The following is a 25,391-nucleotide window of genomic DNA, read 5'->3' as shown; positions in this document are numbered from 1 at the left end:
AACAACCGGAACCAACGGCAAATCCACCTCAGTCGCATGAACGATGTCAAGCCAAAGCTCCATCAAAGCGGGTCCCCCCGTCCCTACTATAGCCCGCCTTTATTTGGAAGGCCTTCCGCACAGCACGTGTACATGCACTTTACAACAAAAAAAGTAATGTATAACCGGTACAAACGGCACAAAATCAGTCCATATATGCATGTGCGGAATTCCATTGTGACTAATGTGGAAAGTTTCAAGGCCACCACTTACAAAAGCAAGATTTTTTTGGCTTGCATTGACAAAGAGATATTGGGGGGTGGGTTGGAACAGCGTGGGTGTAATAATGGATAAGGGCAGGTTGGACGATTAGATAGAAAAGCGTGGGGGGTGAGTTTTACGTTTGGAAGGATTTTGGTGGCTGGGGGTTATGGACTGATGTTGCTGGCGGAGTTTGAGTGGGAGGAATTGGGGAAGACGAGGGAACATGAAGGCAGAGAGAGAGAGAGAGAGAGAGAGAGAGAGAGAGGGAACTGGGAACTGGATCTTTGGTGAAAGGAGACGTTAGTAACATGCTCGTTGACGTATCTTCTGCTTCCAACACGGAGCAAACCAACCTCAACCTCAAAGTTAAATTCCCAAAGTATATACATACATACATATATTTAAGCACACTACGGAGTTCCATACCTAGGTACATGAAGGCGGACATTTCGGTACCCAAGACGGACAAGTAAACGGTTAGTTGCCCTTGCCGCCACCGGACTTGCAACCCCGCGCGTGCGCACGCGAGCGAACACGGTACATGATAAAAGGTAAGTTTAATTTTTCTTCTTTCCCTTTTTTTGCCCACGCAAACGGATTGAGAATAGCGTGCATGAAACACGAACCAGCCAGCCGGTTTGTGTGCAGCGTTCATGGCAAGCAAAAAAACATCATGCAGGGTCGGCTCTTTCACACCGATCAGACTAGGTTTGGTATTCCCACACCACCATCGCTTGGACGAGATCCGGCTGAGTGCATGTGCATGCGCATGTGCGGTTTGTCTGGGGGAAGGGGAGGTGCCGGCCTTTTGTTTTTACTCGGCGCTGCAGTTGCTGCGTCTGCGTGTGCGCCTCGATAAGGCCCTGGAGGCGATGGCATCCGCTGCCTTCCCGCAGCTCCGGAACCTGATTGTGGGAGACGACCATCCGTTATAGGCCGTCCCACAGATTGTGTGGTCACACCGACTACTATCGGTACATACGCAGCTGCTAGTTGACTATCGGTAGATCCTTCGCGCCTACTCCATTGCCATGTGTAACAAGCAATGCGGCGGTAACAAGCGAACCGTTTGTGCTACCATTGCAGACTGCAGCTGCACTGATTGTGGTGTGTGGTGTGTGGTGTGTGGTGTGGTACTGTAGTGGACGGAAGATATCTCCGCGGTTGACGAGATAACCTGGTAAGCATGGGAAGATTGGATGGCTTACCGTCATGGTAACCTAACCCGGTGGCATGGATTGCGTGGCCGCCACCACCACACTTGTTGATAAATCATGAGAGTCAAATATCCCCGAGTCATATATAGTAGTGTATGCGTATTTACCAACTCCTGCAGTTTGACGATGTCGGAACATGCGCGTACAGCCAGCCCGGCGAGTTTTTCCGGGCCGGAAGCTTGGACCACTAGTTAGACCAAGCTTCCCGCTTAGCTCGCAACCGTACATATGGAGATCTCTCCATCCAGCTCTTGCTCACTACTAATCAAAATACTATACACTTTGTTCGTTGCAACGACTGCTAGTATTCGACACCTTTGCCGTGTCAACAGACGAGTTTGAGGAGTGAAGATCGCACTACTTGATATCATCCATTCTGGCCATGATTGGGTTACGACACTTGTTGACCAAAAGAAAGGCGCAGTTGCGATGATCAATACGATATGCTGTCAGCCGTCCAGCTCAAAACTGGGGTCATGAGTACCACGACAACCGCGTGTGAAAAGCCGCTCAGATGAGATGTTACCACGTCCAGCCTTGCGCATCAGCGCGCTCAAGTCCGTGACGAAATGGTGTAACAATGCATGCACCTCTTAACCATACGGAATCGTCAACAGCCAAGTCCATAAGCCAGCACCAAGCGATTCCGGGCAACATGCGCAGATGCACAATGGCGTGCAGCCGGATGGGAGGTGATACAGATTAGTTTGGTAGCCCCCTCAAGAAATCAACATCAACTTGTCATCGTCGCGGCTTGGCCGAGATTCTTACCGCACATGCAACTGACTAGGAAGGTGGTCCTCCGCATGAGCGCCCTTGTCCAGTGCTTTCTCTTTTTATAGATGCAAGTCGGATGGATGGCTGATCTTCACTGCCCACATGAAGCAGGGCCCGCAGAAACGATAGCAAAACGCGTTCGAACCAGCGCAAGGCACACGGCCGGCGACTCCGCCAGCACGTCGCGATTGCATCTTTAGTCTTCCCGGGTGCGTGCTTGCAGCTCTTTTCCCCTCTCTGTCTCTCCCTGAGCGCCTACGGTACGGTATTGGTATTCGGTAAATACTGTACGGTGTATACTCCACATTTTGCGTTGGCCGCACATCCCCAAGCACATGCCGCGTGACGCTACCCCTTCTCACTCTCAATCTCACTCTCCCTACCCTACCCTACATACAGTATTCTGTACTTGTGAAAAGGAAATCCAATGATTTGTGCACACGCCTTATTTTACTAATGGGAATTTACGGGGCCGTCTGAATACCAGCCGGTTGATACATGTGCCGCGCTCCGGTGACAAGATACGACCAAGTGCGGCATGGCTACCCACCTATGAAATGGCTGCGTCGCTAAACTTGTCCACATGTGGCTTAGCCGTTGCGCGCGCTGCTTTGGGCCTTAGCGCGGGTTGCGTCGACTCGAGGTTCAAAGTGACGTGCGTCTTGGGAGAATGCGTGGGAAATCAACGTCGGGTTACTGCCGCCCGCCGCTGACGTCCAACCACGACTAAATGCGAGTCGAGACATGTTGACACAGAGATGACTTCAGGGAATGGGAAATAGGCCCATTTCGAGACCCCAGCCATCGGTTCCTGATCACTCGGTTTGCTCGGCTCTGGCTTACCGGCGGAGTGCGAAACGTAGCGTCGTGGGGAGTCGGTCCGAAGGCGACAGGCAGAAAATGACAAGACGGAGGGACAGATGATGGACAGAGAGCATTGACGGGATGAGATGGAAGGAACCGCGACATGGTATGGCATGAGTGATGTATATTCGCCACTTTGCTACAAGAGGAGTAGAGGATTAGAGTTTTAGGGTCTTAGGGAATGGATGCACGTGCCGTCGAGAGCGTTGGAGTGTCATCGACCAACCTCGGGCTGCTACGCCAACGCTGTAATTGCACCTGGTCTGAGCAATGCCTCATGCTTGAATGGCGAGTCTGGCGTCTCAGAACACTCACCGTGCATGCACCATCTGTCACAACGCTTCGCAAACCTAACGTTGTATGAGCATAGTAACATACGTCAAGTCGCCTGAGGTCTCGCGGCAAGCCCCCCTCCCCCCCCTCCCTCTTTTCCCGACACACGGGGAAGCTCTCCCACCGGAAGATAGTGATTGAGAGAGCAAAAGAGAGTTATTGTGTACAACCACACACACATGGTAGCGTGTTTACGCGGCCTGGTGGGCTTGGATGCTTGGCCCATGATAATTGCCATGATCGCTAGAATCAACAAACCACCGCTTGCCTACTTACCTCCAACCAACGGCAAACAGTGGAGTCGCATACTGTAGCCAACTCCAAGTGGGAAAAGAAAACCTCCAAGGCGGAGCGCCCGATACCACCTTGCATATTCATCTCCAAAAATCCAAGCCTTTTTTTTTCTCCCACGAGGCTGACCCGTGTGTCCGTGAGATCCCCAGGGTCCCCATTAACGCCTCCCAACGCCAGAACCGCGACATGGTTCCTTTCCAGCTACCCTAACCACTACCACTACTGTACTGTACCCCCCCCCCCCCCCCCAGTCCCGCCCGCCTGTCAGTGATCCCTTCGGAGGAAACTTTTGCGAAATGTAGCTAAATAAACGCTCCGACGTTTAGACGGGCCGACCCCAGAGATAAAGCTTGAGCGCTTTTCTTAACGTGAATCGCGTGATTGGTGCCCAGGACCGTCTTTGACAGCCCTGTTTCTTGAGGCCCAATCGACACGGGTGAGCGCCATGCATGTGTGCATGTGCGTGTGTGCGGCATGTGGCAGACGGCAGACGTGGGAAAGCCAAAAAGTCGCGTGGCATCTATCATTACGACGTGTGTTTCGTAACTTGGGGCATGGAAGACGTGTCGTTGCTAGTATGCCTGATATTTGCTGCTTCACTATGCCTATCATGTCTCGCCAGTTTTGCCAACCTTCATGCACATGCTCTCCATCAAATGAACAATGACAACACTCGTCGTCTCTCTTTGCGAACGCGTGTACACTTTTTTGCTAAATTGCTAGTCTTACTGGCTAATTATTTTCCTTGAATCATCTTCATTGTATTCTACTAACGCGGCTCCAGTCCTATGGATCGGATCTTTCGGATCGCGATCATTGCCTCTATATGTTCGTGGCGGCTACCTCCGACCCCCTCGTGCTTTTAATCACTTGTTGCCAACTAGCATGGCCATAAGCCACGCTTACTTTTACGAGGGCGCGGAGCACCCTTAGCCGTGACGGATTTACAACCCTGCACTGTCAGAACCAGATCTTTACATGTCAGCCGCCCAGTTCCGCCCGTTCAAACCATGTCGCCTCCAAGAAATCCCACCACGCAGTGCCTGTCGCATGGGCTTGGTTTCGTAATCCTTGAGATCGAGAATGACGCCCGTGCCACGGTCAGAGTGATCTGGCACATGGATGGCCCTTGATACATGACCTGCAAAAGGCAACCCGATGCAACGATTTACCCATGGAACATAGCTTCTTCCACCTCGTATGACCACCCGGCTCCTTAGTGCTTCGCATAAGCTCCCTCCCGCACGTGCAACGACATCTTCTAGTCCATGCCACCGGAGGAACTACCGGAAGATTTTCCTTCGCTGCTTTTAGAACGGTGCGCCGACATGACTCGCTCCCTTCCAATACTGGACCCTGACAACTGACGCATTCGGGTAGTTGTGACAGGGGCTGTTGAACGTCGTCCATGTTCGACCGTTCAACGTGCTCCCGTTGACATTTTAGTCACTTTGATGCTTCTGGATGCTTTTCTTCGATACGGATGATGAACTTGTTCAATGGTCGAAAAACTATACCCTTGCTACCAACTTTCTAGAAAGGCCCACTACCAGGACCGGGAAAAAACTCTGCGCCATGTGTAAAAATACGTGTCCCCGCTCTTTGTAACCAAACTCTAGTGCTTGTACATCATCGGATCTACGGGGTAATTTTGAATAGAAAATCTTGGGTCGTATGCCGTTGCGTTCACGCCCATGTGGTGACTCTGCATGTGACCATGTGAGGTGGGAAGTTGCATAGCCGAGTGTCCTACTATTTGCGACCGTGACTGCGACAAGGGTGTCTCGTAAGGACCGGGAGTTGTTGAGTTGCTTCTAGGACCAGAGCTAGAAGAGTGCGTTGTGCTTTGTTGTGAAGTGTCATACAGGGATAGATCTCCTACGTGGGTGGTAGGTGCGGAGATCATGGATTGCTGAGTCGTATTGAAAGGAAGTTGGGCGCCAGTATGGGCAGCAATTCGGCGAATCAGGTCGTTTGAGGGATACGAGGGTGAACTGGAAGCGGGACTTGCCGAGAAATCGTCGGCGACATTCGAGGGGAGCGTCCCCGAACCACTAGCATTAAGGCCGAGCGTCGATGCGGAAACCGTCTGGGGGAGGTTCAGTGATCGGGGAAGCGGAAGATTTGGCAACACTTCGTTGAGCTTGGACAGAAGCAGGGGAAGATATCTCGACTGTCCGCCGCGAAGTGTCGATATGAGGGTGAGGAAGCGCGATACGTAGTCGCGGGGACCCAAGGCGAATTGATCGGGCGAAAAGGTTGTGCAAGCGACGACATCCGTTAGACAACAAGCTATGTCGAACAACTTTTCGATCTGCAAGCGCTGTTAGCTAATGTTTGACGTGACAGTCATGGTAAAACGTCGCATGGGTGGGTGGTGCAGGGGTTGACGAGGGAGGCTAGGCTAGTCAGGGCGTGGACGTCAGAGATAGACGTTGGCTAGTGGGGCCCTAGTGAGATCGAAATATAACAGGGATTATTGCATCGAAGGGTGGAGGGGCTCCCGGCGGGGAGGCCACTCCAACATGCAGGTTTGGGTGACGAGGAATGGGAAAAATAAACTAAAAGAATCATGTACTCACCAGGCCGACCCCGTGCACTTCCATGGCTTGTTGGGAAAATTGGTGTGAGGTGGTGAGGAGGTCTCGTGATATCTCGATTGGGTATTTGAAAGTAAGCGGAGGGTCGTTGGTGACGCTGCTGACAAGGCCCTGGCTGACGCTAAGCTGCCATGCCTGCGACCTTAGCCAATGTTGAGTTATGCGAATCTGGACTTCCTGCGCTTCGGTGCACTCGAAGTAGGCTGGGACGGCTTCTGAGAGCTGCGTTTGGACCTGCGCAATCCATGCCGCGCTTGCATGTGTGTTGTGCACTCTGTTCCAAAGGTTGATGAAATTGTCGTCGATAATTTTGAACATGTTAATCATGAGCTCAAGGCCAACGGCAATGGGCCGGTCCGAGGGAACCTCGTCTAGAGATGGTGTGTGGATGGTTGGATGCAGGGTAATGGGGCGCCGTTTGTGCAGGGCGTAAGTTCTAGCAGGTGTTAGTAAGAGAGAGAGAGAGAGAAAAAAAGCAACGGTCTGAGCGCATTTCTGCAAAGTTTGGAAATGTGCTAAAAACACGCACCTTTCGGCTATGAAGAGTAGCCAGTAGAGGACTCGTTTTCGTGATACATCGAGCGGGTCGTGTTTGTACGTCTCCTCGTCATGCATGCCTAGCAATTGTGCTTGTGTGGTAGCTTCGCGAAGATAGGTCCATGCCGTGTTTTCGCGCGCCAGTCCAAAGTAGCAGCCGTGATAAAAATACGAGGTCAGCACACTCATGTGAGTGGGGTTCTCGCGGTGGTCGTAGCCTTGTCGTACGCGGACGGACTCCTCGAGCAAAACATGGCCGATGCCCACGTTCGACATGTGAGCCATTTCCTGGCGGGGGAGCACATTTACGTGGGGTTTGTGGTTGCCCTGAATCATAACGTAGGCGCAGAGGGCGACAATCATGCAGTATGCCTCGGTCGAGCGGTCCATGCCAACAGCGGCTTCCTGAGCTCTTTGGCGGTGTAGGACGGGCTCTGTGGGGTAGACATTGTTGAAAAAGTACTCAATGCAGCTCTCGACCAGGGCGGGAGGCAGGAGGCCCTGAGTGCGAGCAAAGGTCGAGGGCAAGGAGCGTCCGTCGTATCCAAGGTCGGTAGGGAAGCCGGCGGCTAGCTGGGCGTTGCGTTGTGTTTCGCGAAGTTCAGACAGGACTTTGGCACGGCTGCCCTTGGGGCCCTTCTTCTGGGGGATGGCATTGTATGTGCATGCAAGGCCGGCAGAGACGCAGTTCTTGCAGGGCGCAGTGCCTTCTCCGATACACTTTACTTTTCTACGGTGACAGCTGGTGGACTAGATGTGAGTGGTGAAGTTTGTCAAGGGACGGACGAGAACGTACCTGTCGCAAGCCCGCTTGACCGGAGCAGTCGTGGTAGGATTGGAAGCCATGGAAGGAGAAGAGGTCGCTAGTGTGGGACGTCTCGTCATCTACTTGATGAGGGATGCAGTCGCCGAGCGGATCCGCAGGTTCCTATTAGTACAACAAACATGTTGCGCCTGCATTCGGGGAGATATCTTTGAAGGTTCCTTGTGTCATTGTGCTTGAATGAACGCTCATTCGCACTTGGTTAACCTGGACGACTGGAAAGCCCAAGCGTCCAAAGTGCATATTAGACTCAACTAGTTAGCATCACAGGGCCATCCAGGATGGGTCTGGTGGATTGCGAGTCCAATCGCCTAGCATGGAGAAGCCGCCATGGTCCCTGGTTCCACGGCTGGGGAAAGAGAGTGCAGGGCAGGGCGTCGGAAGCCGGTCAAACGCTCACCACACGGTCGCAAGCCCTGGGGCTTAGGCCGTCTACTAGGCTAGACCTTGCGTGAAGAAACATCCTAGCCTGACCGCTGGACATGGTACAGCCATGGCACGGTCTGTTCCTGCCACAGCGACGGGAGCTTCATGTTAGTGTCACTTTAGGGCGAGCTGTAACTAGCCGACATTGCCCCGTTGGGCAACTAACCCGCCATGGGTCTACCCAGCCTGTGCGAAGCATCGACGCGTGGGAGAAGGGGAGGTATGGGAGTGTCCTTGAGTGAATACGATGCTTCTAGGCCAAAGGGAAATGATGAGGTAGACTCATGCTGCCTTGGAGGGCCTCGTCGTTTGTCGCCCCCTCCCCAGCTGTCTCAGCGTGTCAGTTTAGCGCAGCTGGCGGGGGGGCCGGCTGCTGCGCTGTGTGTGCCTGACAGGAAACATGGTCTGAAGTTTAGACTGAGTGCTGACGGCTGACCGCCTCCCCAGTCTCGAGCCCGGAATGCGATACTGCTTGGGCAGCGCCCACGTATGCTGAGAAAACGGGGCAATGGCGCCGAGAGTGTGACATGCCTCCAATTGTCGACGTCGAGGCCAAGTGGCGGTATGGGCCGGTGCTTGCCGGCATGTGCAGTCGTCATTCGCCATTCGTCATCTTACCCAACCAACTCTCCATCTCCACCCACCGCCCATGCACATGGCCCAACCCCAACCCCAACCCCAACCCAACAACAAGCCCATCGACAGAGCCAGACTGTAGCCATGGTGTGTTTCCGTGTCAGAGAGAGGTAGCTCCAGCGAGGCGCAGCGTCGATTGCCGCAGTTGCAGTTCAGATTCGGTCAAGTCTACTCCTGTGGGCGCGCATCGGGCGGGGACTGCATGGGCTCGTCCAAGTCGGAGGCGAGGCGAGGCGTCGTGAGCTTCATCGAGTCGCCATGTCTCTGCAACAGGTCTCTGAACTCATGAGATGCCTTCGCGCACATGCAGCGACGCCCTTATGACTTATATCCTCTTCCTTAAAGGGCCTTTTGCGGACTCCACTGTCGGAACGAGGGCCTTTCAAGCTTCCGAGATGCTGCCGGCAGCGATCAAAAATGGTTCAACAGCGTCGAGACCGCGAATAAGAGAGGCTGGACCACCCTCCAAAGTAGTCTTGCCACCCGCCCGAACTGCCCGCGCTAGACGTCATGGCGAGTGAAGCTTGACACGCCGCCAATCCATGAGTTGTGATGCAGTCTTGAGCCTGCCACCGACCGTACATGTGTAAAAGGGCCATGGTGTTGAGGCTTTTCCTGTACCTGTACGTAGATCCGGGGAACAGGTAATATGTACCTCCTTTGTCCATGCTCCGCTAGCGTGCAGCACCAGTGGTAAGATTCGTGATCCTTGGCATGGCCTCCGCGGAGCTTTAGCTAGACGACACGCTTCGGCGCGGACATGGTAACGCTGAGGTCTAGTCAAACTACAACTGAACAAGGCCACCTGCCCGTTTGCAAAGCTTCCGCTGTAGTGTAGCGCCTGTAGCTCCAGCACTGCCCAATCGTCCCTCACCAACTACAGTAGCTCAAGCATGCCCTGCATGCTCCAGACAAAAGACTACCCCGCTGTCGTTTTGTAGTGAGGCCGAGTCATGCATCGTGGGAAGATGCTCCAATAAAACATCCATGGCCCCACGATGATATGTCATGTTACCGCATCTCCGTACATGTCTCGCTTTCTTCCCTCTCCCATCAGACATGGAACCAGGTCTCGTGACTTACAGCATAGGTACATTCAAAAATTGCCATAAGAGCCCTAGTGGAATATACCTTGTCCACTTGGATTTTTGTCAGCAAGACAATGAATATGTCATTTGACGTGGGCAATTGGAAGTAATCAAGGTGAATAAAGAGGGAACGCAACAAGGTAAGAAGAAATAAGACAAGAAGTACATTTTGAACGTTTGTGAAAAAAGAAGAAGAAGAATGACAACTCATGCGTGGAAAATCGGAAAAGAAGAGCACAGTTTATAACAGTGTCCTCAAAATTAACCAAGACACACAACGATGGTTCTGATGTAATTATGACACCAGGAACACAACCCAGCAAGCCATTGGCGATCCTCACAACATCACAGTATAACCCCACAGTAAACACATCCCTGCGCTAACACAAATCTCTAGACTATCTCATTCTATCTACTCCCCTACACGGCGAGATGACGCTCAATCTTTACATCGCTAACGCGGCACCCAGAACGCCCGTAAATGCAAATCGCATACCCCCGTCATACCTGTTACCTTCGTGGACTTTCATTAAGAGAACTCGACACGACTTCCACCCCCTAGCCTGGCCTGTTTGGCTTGTGCTCTTTCCGCTCTCCGTCTACGCCTGTTGGAATCGTAGTTGCTAAGATCTGTTTCCGTGCCGTTAAACTGAGTACCAGGAGGACTGCTCAATACCGTATCTGCTGCTGGGATCGGTGGAGGTGGGAAGAGAGTCTGGCCCGGAGCTGAACTCTGGCCTTGGTTGAACACTGGAGGAGGGCCTGGCGGAGGCGGCGGAATGCCACCTTGCTGTGCCATCTCTTCTGCTTGCGCCCGCTCCATGGCCTCGGTCCTGCGCCAACGCTCCCCTCCGCCAGCGCTAAGAGAGCTCACACTTCCGGCACGGGCCTTGTTCTTACGTTCTCTTCTCCTTGCATCTCGTTCGGCCGCTGCTTCTTCCTCGTTCAGTCGTCGCAGAGTTACATGTCGACCATCGTTATGCATCTTTACTTTTACTGAAACAGGAGGGGATGCCACGTCGTCTCTGCTACCTCGACGCTCTTTCTTGGAAGGTGAGCCCATGGACGTAACTGTCGCTGCGGCTGCGGTTCCAGCAGGGATAATTGGTCGGTCTCCAGTGCGACGGCGGCTGTGGTGACGGCCTCCAGGTGAGTCATAAGCTTCCGATGCAGAATCCGACAAGACACTGTAAACGCCAGCCCGAGGGGGACGTCCGCCAGGGTTGATCGAGGGGGTGAGAGTAGAGTCCATGGGGAGAGGACGCGCCACTGATGGTGTGATACCCGTCATATCGCTCTCGGAAAGTATGGTGGATGGCGGTCTGTTGCCTTTACGAGGTGTTCCGTCGCCAGTGTACTTTTTGCGACGTTGGCTATTCATACGAGCAACGCGTTCCTCTTCGAGATCTTGTTGTCGCATTTCTTCCACATGGTCGTCCTCCTTCTTCTTACTGCGTCTGCTGAGCGAGTGCTTGAGAAAGCCGAACACACCAAGTGTGGCGACTCCCTCCTTCAGTCCGTACGAATGGTCCCTAGGCCTCATTTCAGTCTCCTCGCTGAGGCTCGTTCGGCTATCGAAAGAGTCAATCGATCCTGCGCTCCTAGCTGGGCGAGGACCACGTCCTATGGAGCTCTCGGTCAATGCTGATGCTTGGGGGTTATCGCGACGCCAGTCATCTCGACGATTCGCCGGAGATTCAGGAGCTCTTCCCTCCTCGAGCCTGGAGATGTCGGTCTGAGTAACTTCGGATGGGCCTAGTGGACGGCTGTAACTGAAGTCGCTTCCAGTCTCAGTCGGAGGGTGTTTTGGCTTGCGACTGAAGAGCTTTTTCATGGCGAAGATACCTCCAGCTGCGGCTCCAGCTCCCAGGAGACGGTCTCTCCAAGTGTTACTCTTTTGGCGATTACCACCGTACTTTTCGTCGCTCAGATAAGACTCAGTGAACTCCGATTCGTTAACACGAGACCGGGAATCGCGTCGAGAACTAATCACGGTTCCACCACGTCTGCTGCGGCTCATACTGCGCGATTGTCTTCGTGGTCCCAACCCGGCTAGGCCTGCTCCTGCTGCGCTCGCAGTTGCAACTCGTCTCATGCCGGTTCTCCGAGTACTGTAGGTACGATCTGTTACATAAGTGCTGCGATCGTCAAAGTCTAGCTCGGGCTGATTCCTGTACGAAAGCACAAAGTAAAGGATGAAGAGAATGAAGGTCCAGACAGCGAAGAGTATGAACAAGGCCAGTGGTGAGCCATATAAAGTCAGGCCGAGTGGAACCTGAGCAAAGCCGAGCAATGCAATGGTTCGTCCTAGCCATTGATGAATCTGCACATGTTAGTGGATTTCGGTAGTTGTTGATTTGGGATACATACCATGAGCTTGAGGGGGATCTTGAAGCGCTCCTTGCCCTTTTCTAGCCTGTGGATGACTGAACCGCCAAGCGCCTGTACCATGACGAGAGTGTAAAGCGCAACACCAATGCCATGATGAGGGTTTGTGAGTGACCTCTCAAGCCCAACAGCAAAGAAGCTGCAAATGATTGCCGCAGTTGACAGAAGCACGGCGAGTACCTGTAGCCAGATATGGAACTTCAATGCCGTATGCGGATTCCGATGGTAGAAGCGGGCCATGAAAATAGCTGCAGGTATTATGAATAGAAATGTTACGCCTGCTAGCACGCCATGAGCGGTGATGAGAGCCTTGTAGCCAACCATGCTGCGAAAGCGGTTGCCCATGCCTAAACAGTCAGTGTCTTCCTAGAAACCAGTCGTATAGTGATCGTACCATTGTATCGCATTGTCTCAAAGTTGGGGCCTTGCAAATTGGGCAACAGGAAAGTGTTGCGCTGCGAGTCCCATGTCCCATCCCCGACATACATGGTGTCTGACGAGTAGACACTCGACCCTGGTGCAGAGAGGCCTTGAGACATTGTGGCGGTGGTGGTTGGTTTCGTGACTTGGTCGCGTACTCGTAGTAAAGTCGTAGTAGTGGTCGCGTAAGTCGTTTGATGGAGAAGTGACGTAAAAATCGCTATAACAATGCAAACAGACAGCGATGAACAAGAAACAAAACTCGTGACGTCGTGACAGGCGTAAGAATAGCGAGAGTAGGCCTCGCACTTTCAAAATATGCTTGTAGGGTGACAATGAGGTGGTAGCAGTCTGAGCGTGTCCGGTTGGACAGCTCGCGGAAGTGGGGGAACGTCAGCTCCTGTCGTTGAAGCCTTCAACGTCCTTTGCGCAAAAAAGAGGCCGTGAGTTGTACAGTTTGCGGAAGTCTTCTCGGAGGAGCTGCAGATGTCATGGAGCCTCGAAAGCGGTAGCCAACGCAACTAGCTCGGCATGGATCCACCGGCAACCAGTGTTTATCGCACTTTTGGCCAGGCAACGTAATCGATAGGTCCGTGGCGGTGAGTAGTGCGTTTCAGCCAATCACAACCAACCTCTCCCCAGCCCCCAGCCCGCCTAAAGCTCTGTTTCGGGCTTGTCGAGATTATTCCTGGTTTTTAGAGCCCAATTAGCTCGTCATCGCTCTATCCCGAGGCTGAGAGATGCGCTGTTAATTAATGAGGCGAGCGGCTACTAACATCTAGCACCCGTAAGGTACACCGCAGGGCCCGGTTCAAGTGGACGTTCGCAGGCTGTCGCGACCCATCAAGCAGATTAAGCAGAAAATAAAGCATCCATTGCAAGTCAATGTAGTGGTATCTTAGTATTAGAAATCTCCGTCCGTTGCCGTCCCATAACGCCGCCAAAACCATATCCCAGCCACCGCTCGTGTAAACCACGTCACCCCTCTACGTCCAGCATGTCCCTTAGCGCCTTCTCGGATGCTCTCAGCCACCTGCCTCTTTCCTCCAATTCATCGCCGATACCACCACCCTCCTCCTTTCTCCTCTGCGCCTCTTTAGCTGCTGCCACTGTCGCTTGTTTTTGCGTCTCCAGTGGCCTCAATTCGCGCTCCAGCTTCTCCAAGTCTCTGCTGCGATTTGGCACGGCCGCTTGGAGACTTGCTATTTGCGCATTCAGGGCTGCAAGCTCGGCCTCCCGCTCGCTGAGCACTCGCTGGGTTTCAGGAAGCGGAAGTGCAAGCTCGGCTTTCTTGGACACGGGCGTTTGCTCTTTCTTGAGCTGCTCTATGCTCGCTTCTAGGCCCGCGATCTCGGTCGGAAGCGACTCAAGTTGTTGGGTGCGTAGTTGTAGACCCTCGTAGCGTTTCGCGAGCTCTTTTCCCTTGTCTTCCAGCTGCTTCAGTATTTCGGCCACCTCCAATTTGCGTTCCTTGAGGTCTGCCTTCAACCCCAATATCTCCTTCTCCTTCTCGTCGTTCTCCGACGCATCGACTAGGCGGGGTGGGTTTTCCGTGATGCTTCGCAGGAACTTTTCTTTTGTGACTTGTTCGACGTAGCTAAAGCGGAGCTTGCTGAACAGTTCCTGTCATGCCTGTCAGTCGTCTGTATTTGGTAGGCTATACGTCATGCCTACCTTGTAATGTAGCAGATCGGCTTCAAGAGCTGCGGGGTGAGTATCTCCATTCTGCTCGCTGTCCTCGGATGCTGCCGAGTTGCGCTTCTTCGCAGCCTGTGGAACGTCTTTTGGTGACAATGTTTCTGCAATAGCCAAAAGCTTCAAGGATTGCGACTGCTGTAATTGTTCCAGTGCCGACGCTGGTGTGGGCGTCGCAGACTTGCGTTTGGGTGCCATTCTATAGATACACCGATATGTCGAGGTATTCAGCTTTGTTTTGGTACACTCGCGACTGCCCGCATCCACGCGTGCCAAGTACAAACTCCGCGGCTATTACCACATGCGGCCTAGTGAATGATATCACACGGCCTTGCATGCCCTTCACTCGAAAGCTCCCGAGCTTATACTCAGCCCTCATGCACATTCCTGATAGCCCACAACACAACCAACCATGGCGAATAACATAGATGACGACGCGTATATTGCAGAGTTACTAAAGCAAGACGCGAAGACGGCCGCAAAGAAATATGAACTCGTAGGCATTGATGCCTTCAACCCGAGGAGGTGCGTTACAAAACATCTGTACCCGCTATGTCCTTACACGAGCGTCCAAGGTACATCGATGCTTAATCACTATGTTTCTTATGCTAATGCGACGAAGAATGAATTCGCGCGCGCCGAAGCCGAACAAAAACTTCTTGCGACACATTATCCGCCAGACTGATAGTCATAATGCCGCGCTCCTTGCAAGAGAGGCCGAGGAATCGCGTGCTCGGCTCAGGAAGTTGAATGGCGAGGGAAAATTTGGACAAGACGAGGGACGATTGACCCCAGTGCCAGCCCACGACGACTCATGCGAGACGCACTCGAGCAGACGGCGCAATCATAGAGACGACGGTGATAGACACGGGAAAAGAGCTAGAGAAGAAGAAAGAGAGAGTTCTAGAGATGCGCTAACCCGCAGACATCGTGATAGGAGTAGGGACAGGCAACGCCGTAAAAGGAGTTACGACAGCGAAGAAGAGGATTCTTCTCGAAAGAAGCGCAGGCGCTCGCGATCACCCCACGATAGAACGCATAGGCGCGAAGAAAAGGACAAAGAACAAGGCCGAAGGTCTCGAAAGAGAGAACACGAAGAGCGCAAAGACCGTAGACACAGACACAGATCCTATTCGAGGACACGCTCGCGATCCCGATCATTAACACAGCGATCTGACAGACACGATAGACGACGCAAACATAGAAATCCGAGTCCATCTCCGCGAGGCGATTCAAAAAGTACAAGGCGAGAACGGGATTCTCACAAATATTCCTCAAGTTCAAAACGCCGAGCTGCCTCACCGGCATCCGACTCCGATCCCCTTGAAGCCATCGTTGGGCCACTACCACCACCTCCCGAACCTACCGTACGATCCAAAGGCCGCGGTGCCTTTAAACCGAACTCCATGGGTATCGAATCGCGCTTCTCTTCCACATATGACCCAAAAACAGATGTGCGGGTAAACTCTGACGTTGAAGATGACTGGGGCGATGCTCTGGAAGCTTTACGTGATCGCGCACGCTGGCAACAACAAGGCGCTGAAAGGCTCAAGGCTGCGGGTTTCACAAACAATCAAGTCAAGAAGTGGGAGAAGGGTGATCTTCCGAACGAGGAGGATGTGGTATGGAGTAGGAAGGGTCAGGCGAGGGAGTGGGATAGAGGGAAAGTCGTAGATGAAGACGGCGATGTTGAGTTGAAGGCTGATTTTGGGCGGTTGAAATAATGTGCTACCATGCGGTTCAAACATTGTACCACTATGGGCAGGCACCATGGGAATATATTGCAGAAGATGTAACAGTTGGTAGAGTAACATACTAAATCGGACTATAGCAGAAGCTCAGGGACTAGACAGTATTTACCCCCATAAATCCAAACCCCTACCAATACCTCCAACTATCTACACAATCCACCCCATACTACCATCCGAAGCCAACCCTCCCCTCCTTTACTCCCAATGCCTCCCCAACAACCCCACCTCCCGACTCCCCAACTCATCATCCTCAAACGAAAAGTCTTCCCTCAAACCACCCTTATCCTGTTTACTCCCCCAAACCGTGCTGCCATCTCTAAACTCCGAGGCGAGCGGAAGCGGACGCCTGGGAATAGTCATGGTCTGTCGAAACTGCTGGGCTGGCGACGCAGGCAGAGGCTGCGTATCACGGTGGTAGGTAACGCGTGGTTTAGAAACAGTGGTGGCAGGGTGTAGAGTGTCGAGTCCGATGGGTGATTGGGTTTGTGTGGTGGTGTATGCGGGATACAGTGGTGTTTGCTGAGACGGTAGATGCAACGGGGGATTATCAAACGTTTTCATTTGCAACTCGTTAAGCGTGCCACTTAGCCATTTCCCTTCGTCGTAGAGAGGGGGTTTGGTTGTGTTGTTTGGTATGTGCTGCAAAGTGGTGTCGCCTTGTTGTTCTAGTCCAAGTGGTCCGCTGATTCTGAGGCGGCGGGGAGTGGGCTCGGGTTCGGATTTGTTGGCCGTGGAGTTGGCGTTGTGCTTGTTGGTGAAGGAGAGAACCAGAAGGGCGAGGATGAGGGTGGTTATTACAGCGCTGATAGCTGTGGGGACGGTTTCGATGGTTGTGATGTGGGCGGAGGGGAGGAGAAGTGGAGGAGGGGAGATGGTGAATGTTGGAAGGGGATCGGTAGATGTGGATGGCATAGTGAGGTGCTAGGTTGATCCCAGAATGAAGTAATCGAGTCTCGTGTATGTATAGGTTATTTAATTACAAGATTTACAAAATTCACATATGTATGTACTGTAATCGCTCAAAACAAACGCCGGTATCATGTTCACGTGGAAGCTGTTCGTAGCCTGTTTACGTCGTAGACCCAACCTTCTCCTGTAACGTCTTAGCCTCCTCATCCGTCTTTCCGCTTGCACGCCTCCTCCTTAACTCGGACATCGATATCGGCGGCTTCGCTTTTCGAACCTTCTCGTCCGACGAGCTCATCCTACGCATTTCAAACTCCAATTTCGCAGCCAGTCTCTGTAGCAGCCATTGAGGCTCCGATTGATTACCCATGAGCGGACTACGGATACCGAGCCAACTCCATGCGAGCTTCTTGCCGTCGTCTGCAGTGCCGATATCAGGTGTGCTACCGTCATCATGATGAGTGTACGCTTTGGGCTTCCGGTGATTCGAGCTGTCACTTTCGTCTTGGCCGATCAAGCGCAGGTAGTACTCCCACTCGTGGTATTCGTACTGTTTTGGTGGTGTGGTTTCGGCGTCTCGCATTATTTGACGGACCTCCTTCGCCAAGACAAAGTGGTAGAAGCGAATGTCGCGTTCCAGATAGTCACCGTGCTCTTCTGCCTCTCCAGCTTTCCCTAACTCCTCCTCTTCGATGTAGCTTGCTAGGCGGTCTTGCATATGATTATTCTTCGAGCTCGAAGACCCGTCTTGAAGACCAGATTTCTGCTCATGATCGAATTTACCAGTCTTGATTCGTGTCCAGCCAACCTTGAGTGCGGCGCTCAGTCCTTCCTCATCCGGCAACACCGTAAGCGAGCCCACCCAAATCGTGAAGTCTTTGAAACCCTTGATGACCGTGTTACCCATGTTAGAGATGAGGATCGTAAGGGTTGGGACCGCGAGTAGACTCCAGAACACCATGAACGCCTTTCCGGCATTGCTCTCGACAACGTAGTCTCCATAACCGATTGTCAAGAGTGATACATAGGCATAGTACAGCGCCAAAAAGTAGGTAAAGCCTTGTGGCTTCTCCGAGTACATGAAGACCAACGCTCCTAGGAACCAGAGCAGAAGTGCCGCTGCGGTTGACAATGCCAAGGCTGTGTATCTCCGCTTCCTCTCTGACAGCTCTTGTACCCGTCGCATTATGGTAAACTCTTTCTCGCGCCTCTGAGACTCCGTCAACCCCTTGGTCGAAAAATCAATCTTCTCAAAGATTGAAACACGTATTGTATGCGTATCGTCATCGACGGATTGCAAGACCTTTTGCCTCTTGATCTCCATGAATCTAGCAGCCATCTTCTCTTTCCCGTGTTCCAGGATGAGCGAGCGAATCGACCCGATGACCAAACCGACGGTCACAAGTCCACCAATGGCATACGGTATAAGCAAAGAGCGACCTGTATGGGTCTTTGGTACAAAATCTCCCCCAAACCCGATCGTGAGCAAAGTAAAGTTGGCCCAGAAAACCGCATCTAGAAAGTTCCAGTCTTCAACGTAAGAAAAGACCAAGGCTCCGATAAGTAGATAGACCATAAATGCAATGGTCTGTAACATCAGTGTCCGCTGGCTAGCCGTAAGTCGAAACTCTCTTGCGTAATGTCCCTTGTATGCTCCAAAAGCAGTGAAAGTCATAAGTGAGGCAATGATAAAGTAGATACCGGCAGCTATGATGGCATAATAGAAGGCTTGGCTCAGAGCATGTTCTGACCTGGGCTCGATCCGGAAGACGGGCGACGAGGCTACACCAACAAGCGCCATCAGGAGAAAGCCAGCCAGGTAGAACCCAATGATAGTAATGGGCTGCGCGATAGCAAAAGATAGTCGTCTTGACATGTTGAGAAGCAAGCTGATGTTGGCGGAAAGAGCGAACACGAGAGAGACAGAATTGACCGCGATAAGCCATGTTGGATCCTCAATTTTTGTTCCGTGTCCCTCGTCGGCTCCAAATGGGATGAAGACCCTCCATTTCTCAACGAGTGCACATATAGAAAATGCATTCGCCATGGGTCCAAAGGTACCTGCTATGAGTGGACTTGCGGTGGACGCAAACCACCATTGACTGAGCTTGTCAGCATACGTAAAGTGGAGCCACATCACTAAAGTACATAACTTGGATCCAAATACTGTCGTTCTTCCCGCTCTGCCTGCTCATCCTCAGCCTGCCTGTTGTTCTCGACATCTTGAGCTGCCTCCTGCGCAGGCTCGTCTAGGCCGGGGTCGTTCATGGTACGTTGAGTATTGGGGTCTCCGGAAGTAGCGGTGCGGGGTGCATGGTAGTAAAAGGAAGAAAAGAAAAAGAAAAAGATAATCCCCGGAATTCCCTATTAGTGAGGTGTGCACGAGGCCTGTGCATGTGTGATAGCAAGTTATGCGGCTTGACGCGTGATACAACAAACAACAAGGGGATGACGTAGGTGCCGACGGCTATCTCGCTAATCTGGAAAAGCCACCAATTTCCAGTGTTCTCATTTTCCTCACGCCACAACGATAATCAAGTGTAGAGATATGATCCCGAAGCAATTGATGTTGTGAAAGAGTAAGGCGGGACTAACGCGAGTCGGTCCGATAATGACGGGTAGGATCTCTTCAGGATGCCTTGATGGGTCTCCTAGCTCAAGATGCTTGGACTATCTCAAGGAAGGAATTTAGCGCATCGGAGCCATGTATCGGATTTCTACCAAGATATTCTTGGATGCGTTCCTTGACCTCATTGCTGGTCTTTCCAAACCCTTTTCGAGATACACACCCGTGGATGCTAATAGTAAGTATCTATGTGCCGTTTCTCTGAACCGCTTTAGATTTTTTGCCTAGAAGTTCTCCTAGTGTACTAGAATAGATTGTCAGCAGTACATATCCCAATGCTGAGACGGTCTGGTTCTCGTGAAGACTAGGCGCCGCTTCGGAAGAACAGTATCTTTGATAGGGAGTGAGTCCCCTTGCGATGTGCGTAACTGTGATCTTCCGGGGTCGTTGGAGTGCGGTACTTATTTCCATCTCTTGATATACCCATGCATGAGTTGACCATCTACCGCTGCGCAAGTTGGTCGAAGCGCACCTTGCGCAGCGTTGGCTGACATCTGACGGGCCAGCAGTGCCGGCAAAGTCTCCGATGACCATTACATGGCTCATCATCATTAGCTTTGAGTAGATCAGGGACCTATGTTCGCCCACGATCCACAAGTTGTTGAATGACTGCATTATCGTGCATGACTCACGGAAGACAACGGTTGATCTTTGTCGCCAGTAAGTAGTTGTTGCTGTTACATTTTTTGTAGGATATCTTTTAGGTTTCCGTCTTTGTCTGTTTGTGTATGAGTCTCATGAGTATATCGCCATGCTGTGGGTCGAGGAACTCGCTTATCTCCAGATCCTTTGGAACCCAGATTCCTGTTCGGTAGAGAAGAGCTGTTCGTTGAGTCGGAAAATAAACTGTTGGTCGCAATGGAGAAATGAGACAACTAAGTATATGGTAAGTGGCTCGTACAATTACATTATGAATCCAGTGCCTACGGGAAGACAATCAATTCCTAGCTCTTGAAACGATATTTCCTAATGTCCACCCTCTCCGGCCTCCAGTCTCGTGCTACTTGGCCTACATTGGCATCGTTTTGACAGCTTGCAAGGTTGAGTGCTTAGCCAAGTCAGCTTCCTCGAGACCCCGATCTTACCGCTAGTCTTTCATCCAGTACATCTTACACCAATCATATTATATGTCCTAACTGGATACATATTTACTTGCATCGCAAACCTGTAACATGTTACGTCACTCAGAGCGTATCAATTTGGGAGCACAAGAATATATAAATGTATGTTGGGAAGGCTAGATGTGCATGGGGACATGTGTCACTGGCTAGACATGTAGCATTCTTCCCTGAGAATCAGTCCGGATTGGGTAGGTGCGCGACGATGGACAATGCAGGTCAAGCGAGCGAAATGGCAGAGATCTGCACACTGGTGATCTTTGTATATATGTTTCTTCAGAACGGTCCGATAAAATACACGTCTCTTGGTCTTATGTCATTTAATTCTGGGCCATTATAGCGACCCCTACCTCGTCATCCGTTTCCCGTCGTGAGGTTTCAAGGGCTCTACCGAGCCTTTTCGGCCTCACTTTCTCAATTCATTGGTATCCTTTGTTGGGTTCTCTCAGATGATACACCGAAGATACTGCCGAAGTGCAGCATTGAGATGTCAAAACCTTACCTTAAATAGTGAGAGGTTAAAAGTAGGCAATGTCAACTGTCCGGTAATCAAAGTCAGTACTAAGTTGTATTTAGTCGGTGCGTGCATATCACTCCGTGCACGCAAGACACGTACGATGCCAATCGTGCGATCACCCGGCCCAGCCTTTCCCTCCGAATTACATCCGTTGATTCAAGTGTTGTGCTGACGAGGATTTCGTATTGAGAATCGTCACACTCCCCAAGTGTCAAGTCTCTCCCAAGACCATCTCGTCCAGCTGCCGCAACAAATTCTGTCAAACAACTCGATTACCGCACCTTACATAAATAAAACACAATGAAGGTCTCGCTGCCAATCATCGTGGTCGCTTCTATCTTCGCACGATCAACTGCTGCTCAGATTGATGATCCCTCTAGAGCAGGTCCTATATACTGGGTACGGTATTACTGACAATTTTATTCACGAAGAGTACAGACATTAATATGCATAGGGCACTGTCATAATTCAAGATGAGGTAAACTTCAAAAATGTACCGTACTGCGAAGTACCAGGGCAGAATAGATTCAGATGTCCCTGCTTTGAACCAGCAGTTGGCAAAGAGTATGATTGTAAGGTAAGTCGAAGAATTGGTATCAGAGATTGCGAAGTATTATATATGCTGATTCCACAATTTATACAGCCCCGTGGTGGTACATGGAACGCCCCATGCTATATTGGAGGCAAACCCACCCAAAACAACGTGGTTGGGGTGGCCGATATGTGCGCTTGAGAGAACGTAGGTAGGTGGTTGGGAAGGCCTAGAACGGCGAAGCGCCTCAAATGATGCAGAGTTGGAAAGAGGAGTAGCTGTAGTCCAAGACCGAATCAAACAATTGAATGGGGACCGGCTTTCCATTACTCTTCCCAAGTCATTTGAGACGTCCCAATGCATTCTAGACATCATGTCACGTCGAAGCATCCACATGACACAGCGCGTTAGCTCCAGTCTCGTTTAAGATATGGGACGACATGAAGCAGAGGAATCCAGTTCGAATGTTCGCACTTCTACATTACATTACCTACTGTTAGATACAAATCAATGCCTGCCCTCAACAGGTGCCGTATATGCGCGTCTCGCAGCTTCAGCAATGTTGTAGCTGGTAATCCATGGACATCATGAGTGAGCAATTCCAACTTACAACTGCTTCGACACAGTCCATAATCGCATAAGCCCGTGGGCCCTCCCACGCTTAAGCCTTGCTCGAGCCGCAGAAGAACCCCGTTGCAGCTGAGCTTTGGGCTCTGTAACATCCATAACTATCTTCACAATGCAAGATTTCAAATTCGAAGGACGGGGATCTGCGACACGGAAAGATCTGGCGATTATATGAACTGTGCTTTAGTCGTTTATATAGTGGAGTATTTATTCGGGTTAGTGCTGTGGTATGTGAGGAGATAGGAGTCTAGATGATTGCTCTAAACAGCTCGCAGCTAGCCTGTATCTTGGAGGGCTGTATTTAGCTGGAATTCCAGATGTGGGATACTATGAGCAGTCGAGGGGAAATGGGAAGAGCTAAGGCACGCGTGGCTGTTGAGGGAATTCGATCTGCGGATAGTTAGAAGTTGTAAAAGACTTGGTATAATCTTATGCGCGTGGCGTTGGCATTTGGTACATGCTGCATGTGATTCTAGTGAAATGTGTTGCATTGAAGAGGACTATATAACCACGATGAGCGTGAAATCATCCATTTCTCCGTCTTTCTTCCGCCTCATTTCTGTGTTTGAGCAACATAGGCGATGAAATCTGCCCCATCCATGCTATAAGATTTTAGCTGTGTTTCTCACAGTCTCACGACTTTCAAGATTAGGCTGTTCAACCTGGAGTTTTGATCGTCTTCCTCGACCCGTAGGTGTTGAGAACCATGCGTTTGTAGTTTAGAAAGCCGAGTATAACAGTGATGCACAGTCCAATGTTGTACTCAATGCGAGGTTGTATTAACTCTTGAGATTGTTGTCGCCACTGTCCTCAGCTTCCGTGTAGAGAAGAGTCAGGGATACTTGACCAAATTTTGACGATGGCTACTCGTCGACGGTCTTTCTGGTCTGCTGGGCATAGACTCGATTCTTAGTTAAGCGCCATTCTTTGGATATCACTCATTGCTTCATCGTCGCTGAGGGGGTCTCGAGGTAACATCATTGGGTGGCGCTGTACTGATTGTCTTGGCAGTGCATGTGGTGCACGTGGGAGAGCACGTGAGAAGTGAACTTAAGCTCCCTCTTCGCCACCAACCTCAACACCGGCGCCAACTACGCTACACTGACCCCTCCCACTTTCTTCCGCAAACAACGATTCTGACGCGAACAACGTTACACCCACACAAACAGCACAGTAGGTTCTTAATATCTCTTTCAATATGCCATGTTCGCGTGTGGATGCTCGACCAGCTACCAGCTGGGCTGTCACGAGCGTGCCTCCAATCGCTCTCCAGATGTCAAAGTACCCGTCAGGCCGTACACCCTATGCTTTCTGCATCTGCAACAGCTGAAACGGCCAGAGACTCGCAGCTCGTGCTCGTGCTCGTGCTCGCAATACCGTACTAAGCAGCAGGAGGCACTTCTGTCTTTGGCCGTGTTGGACATCGCATTGCCCGCGAGCCAGCCAGAGGAACATCTCATAAACCCGAGACACATCCATCTGTTCTAGACGAGACAGCTAGGAGACCCTCGAGGCGCCTGTAGCTTCAAGAAGAAAGAGAAAGAGACCCAGAAATATCCGACTGCACCATGACACTACCACCCACAGCCATGATTGCGGGGTAGCAGGACGTGCGCAGCACCCACAATGCCACTTGTCTATGTGGGACTTCAAGGAACCCGGCCTTTCAAACTAACTCCAGACTCCAGACTCTTCGACTTGCAGCGATTCTCGCACTGTGATTCGTTGTTAAAACCCTTCAAGTCAACACCATCCGGGTACGGTAGTTACCTGACCAGATGGTAGGTGTGAACCTTTACTGACACAAGACCAGATGCCTGTGCCTTACTCATTGGCGCCTGCGGACAGAGACGTTGTTATCATCAACGTTAACTCCTTCATCAGTGTCGACCTGTCTGGCTTCGAGCCTATGTGCGTCACCCAGGACAAGAGGCGGAATGCACCGGATGGACGTGTAATGGAGGCAGGCCAGGTAGTTGTGAACAAGGACGTTCCCAACGGCCCCATGGTGTTCGAGGACTGGAAGTTACTTCATCCGTGCCACTGTCTCTGTGATACGCACGTGGACTCCCACCGCTTCAACAACATCCAGGAGGACAAGGACCAGGAACACAAAAAGTAAACCTGCCCTATCTTGAGTCTTGAGACGAGATACTCTTGGATCATCCGAGACGTTGGTCTCCCTACAGCCTTGTGTAGGTCGATAAACCCGTCAGACTTCTAGGTCAACGAAGCGCGACGGGATAATGCTCAATTTTCGAAAAGTCTTCAGGCCACCTTTATTTACCCTGGAAACAATGAATACTAGTGCACACCGTCATGCCAGTCTTGACGTGTATGCATACTAACCCTCTGGCGCCTTCTGGGTCTTACTTCAGCTTCCAGGGGTCGACAAGTAAGTAGCAATTGCAATAGGCTACTGGCTAACGGAGCGGCGTAGTGGTAATCATAGAATTGGTGATATACAACCCCCCAAAATAAGGAATTTTGCTATTCGAGTCTGCCTTGAGCCTATGGTACTTCGGCTGAGTAGCTGCTCGTCCAAGGAGTGGCTCGCGGTCGTGTATGCCAAGAATACCAACGGTGACTTGGCTGTAGAAGATACAGCTATGCTCTTTCATTATGGAGAGATGCAGCTATGTTCTTCATGATGAAATCCCGGGTCTTGAGGGGTACCGTAGCAGCATATGGGCTGGGTGCCGTATGCCGGCCTGACCCCACCGTCGAATCAGGGTTGTGCAAGACGTCTTTCTCAACTAACAATGCTCCAAGATAAGTTGCTTGCCCCTACTCCGGTACTGTTGAACTGGCTTGTGGCCCACATTGCCGTCTGTTACGGTGGCGGCTCCCATGGACATGGCAAGATACTTCCTCAGAACAAGCGGGGCCCCAGCAGAGACGGTATCGCAAAGGCCCTGTGTTTGTCTCTTGAGCATACAGCCTGATATGGTCAATGTAATGGTCAGCACGTAA

The 25,391-nt window shown here is 51.5% G+C and overlaps 10 protein-coding genes across 10 annotated transcripts; 4 read left to right on the top strand and 6 right to left on the bottom strand.

The window, feature by feature from the left end:
• Positions 1-5,343: 5,343 nt before the first annotated feature.
• On the bottom strand, positions 5,344-7,711 carry PtrM4_044190 (uncharacterized protein; the record flags this gene model as incomplete). The annotated part of the gene is made up of 4 exons (XM_066104515.1): positions 5,344-6,042; positions 6,311-6,764; positions 6,858-7,595; positions 7,662-7,711. The coding sequence occupies 4 exons, from the start codon at positions 7,709-7,711 to the stop codon at positions 5,344-5,346; spliced, it is 1,941 nt and encodes a 646-aa protein (XP_065959079.1).
• Positions 7,712-10,367: 2,656 nt separating this feature from the next.
• On the bottom strand, positions 10,368-12,765 carry PtrM4_044180 (membrane protein; the record flags this gene model as incomplete). The annotated part of the gene is made up of 3 exons (XM_066104514.1): positions 10,368-12,161; positions 12,209-12,573; positions 12,621-12,765. 3 exons carry the CDS (start codon positions 12,763-12,765, stop codon positions 10,368-10,370), a joined length of 2,304 nt encoding a protein of 767 aa, XP_065959078.1.
• An 859-nt stretch (positions 12,766-13,624) lies between these two features.
• PtrM4_044170 (MscS-porin multi-domain protein) lies at positions 13,625-14,539 on the bottom strand (the record flags this gene model as incomplete). The annotated part of the gene is made up of 2 exons (XM_001937281.1): positions 13,625-14,269; positions 14,321-14,539. 2 exons carry the CDS (start codon positions 14,537-14,539, stop codon positions 13,625-13,627), a joined length of 864 nt encoding a protein of 287 aa, XP_001937316.1.
• Positions 14,540-14,753: 214 nt separating this feature from the next.
• PtrM4_044160 (uncharacterized protein) lies at positions 14,754-15,026 on the top strand (the record flags this gene model as incomplete). Its single annotated transcript, XM_066104513.1, has 1 exon — positions 14,754-15,026. The coding sequence occupies one exon, from the start codon at positions 14,754-14,756 to the stop codon at positions 15,024-15,026; it is 273 nt and encodes a 90-aa protein (XP_065959077.1).
• A 721-nt stretch (positions 15,027-15,747) lies between these two features.
• PtrM4_044150 (COLIPASE domain containing protein) lies at positions 15,748-16,065 on the top strand (the record flags this gene model as incomplete). Its single annotated transcript, XM_066104512.1, has 1 exon — positions 15,748-16,065. One exon carries the CDS (start codon positions 15,748-15,750, stop codon positions 16,063-16,065), a length of 318 nt encoding a protein of 105 aa, XP_065959076.1.
• A 222-nt stretch (positions 16,066-16,287) lies between these two features.
• Positions 16,288-17,004, bottom strand: PtrM4_044140 (AF-4 multi-domain protein; the record flags this gene model as incomplete). The annotated part of the gene is made up of 1 exon (XM_001937283.1): positions 16,288-17,004. One exon carries the CDS (start codon positions 17,002-17,004, stop codon positions 16,288-16,290), a length of 717 nt encoding a protein of 238 aa, XP_001937318.1.
• A 157-nt stretch (positions 17,005-17,161) lies between these two features.
• Positions 17,162-19,045, bottom strand: PtrM4_044130 (potassium channel; the record flags this gene model as incomplete). The annotated part of the gene is made up of 1 exon (XM_066104511.1): positions 17,162-19,045. The coding sequence occupies one exon, from the start codon at positions 19,043-19,045 to the stop codon at positions 17,162-17,164; it is 1,884 nt and encodes a 627-aa protein (XP_065959075.1).
• A 17-nt stretch (positions 19,046-19,062) lies between these two features.
• On the bottom strand, positions 19,063-19,266 carry PtrM4_044120 (uncharacterized protein; the record flags this gene model as incomplete). The annotated part of the gene is made up of 2 exons (XM_066104510.1): positions 19,063-19,100; positions 19,152-19,266. 2 exons carry the CDS (start codon positions 19,264-19,266, stop codon positions 19,063-19,065), a joined length of 153 nt encoding a protein of 50 aa, XP_065959074.1.
• A 2,293-nt stretch (positions 19,267-21,559) lies between these two features.
• PtrM4_044110 (uncharacterized protein) lies at positions 21,560-21,992 on the top strand (the record flags this gene model as incomplete). Its single annotated transcript, XM_066104509.1, has 3 exons — positions 21,560-21,658; positions 21,714-21,836; positions 21,903-21,992. The coding sequence occupies 3 exons, from the start codon at positions 21,560-21,562 to the stop codon at positions 21,990-21,992; spliced, it is 312 nt and encodes a 103-aa protein (XP_065959073.1).
• A 2,204-nt stretch (positions 21,993-24,196) lies between these two features.
• Positions 24,197-24,540, top strand: PtrM4_044100 (uncharacterized protein; the record flags this gene model as incomplete). Its single annotated transcript, XM_001937285.2, has 2 exons — positions 24,197-24,199; positions 24,232-24,540. 2 exons carry the CDS (start codon positions 24,197-24,199, stop codon positions 24,538-24,540), a joined length of 312 nt encoding a protein of 103 aa, XP_001937320.2.
• Positions 24,541-25,391: the final 851 nt, after the last annotated feature.

The sequence above is a fragment of the Pyrenophora tritici-repentis genome, chromosome 10 (genome assembly GCF_003171515.1).
Source record: "Pyrenophora tritici-repentis strain M4 chromosome 10, whole genome shotgun sequence".
NCBI classification, from domain to species: domain Eukaryota; kingdom Fungi; phylum Ascomycota; class Dothideomycetes; order Pleosporales; family Pleosporaceae; genus Pyrenophora; species Pyrenophora tritici-repentis.
The sequence above is the reverse complement of the archived record's forward strand: the minus strand, read 5'-3'. Positions and strand labels throughout refer to the sequence as shown.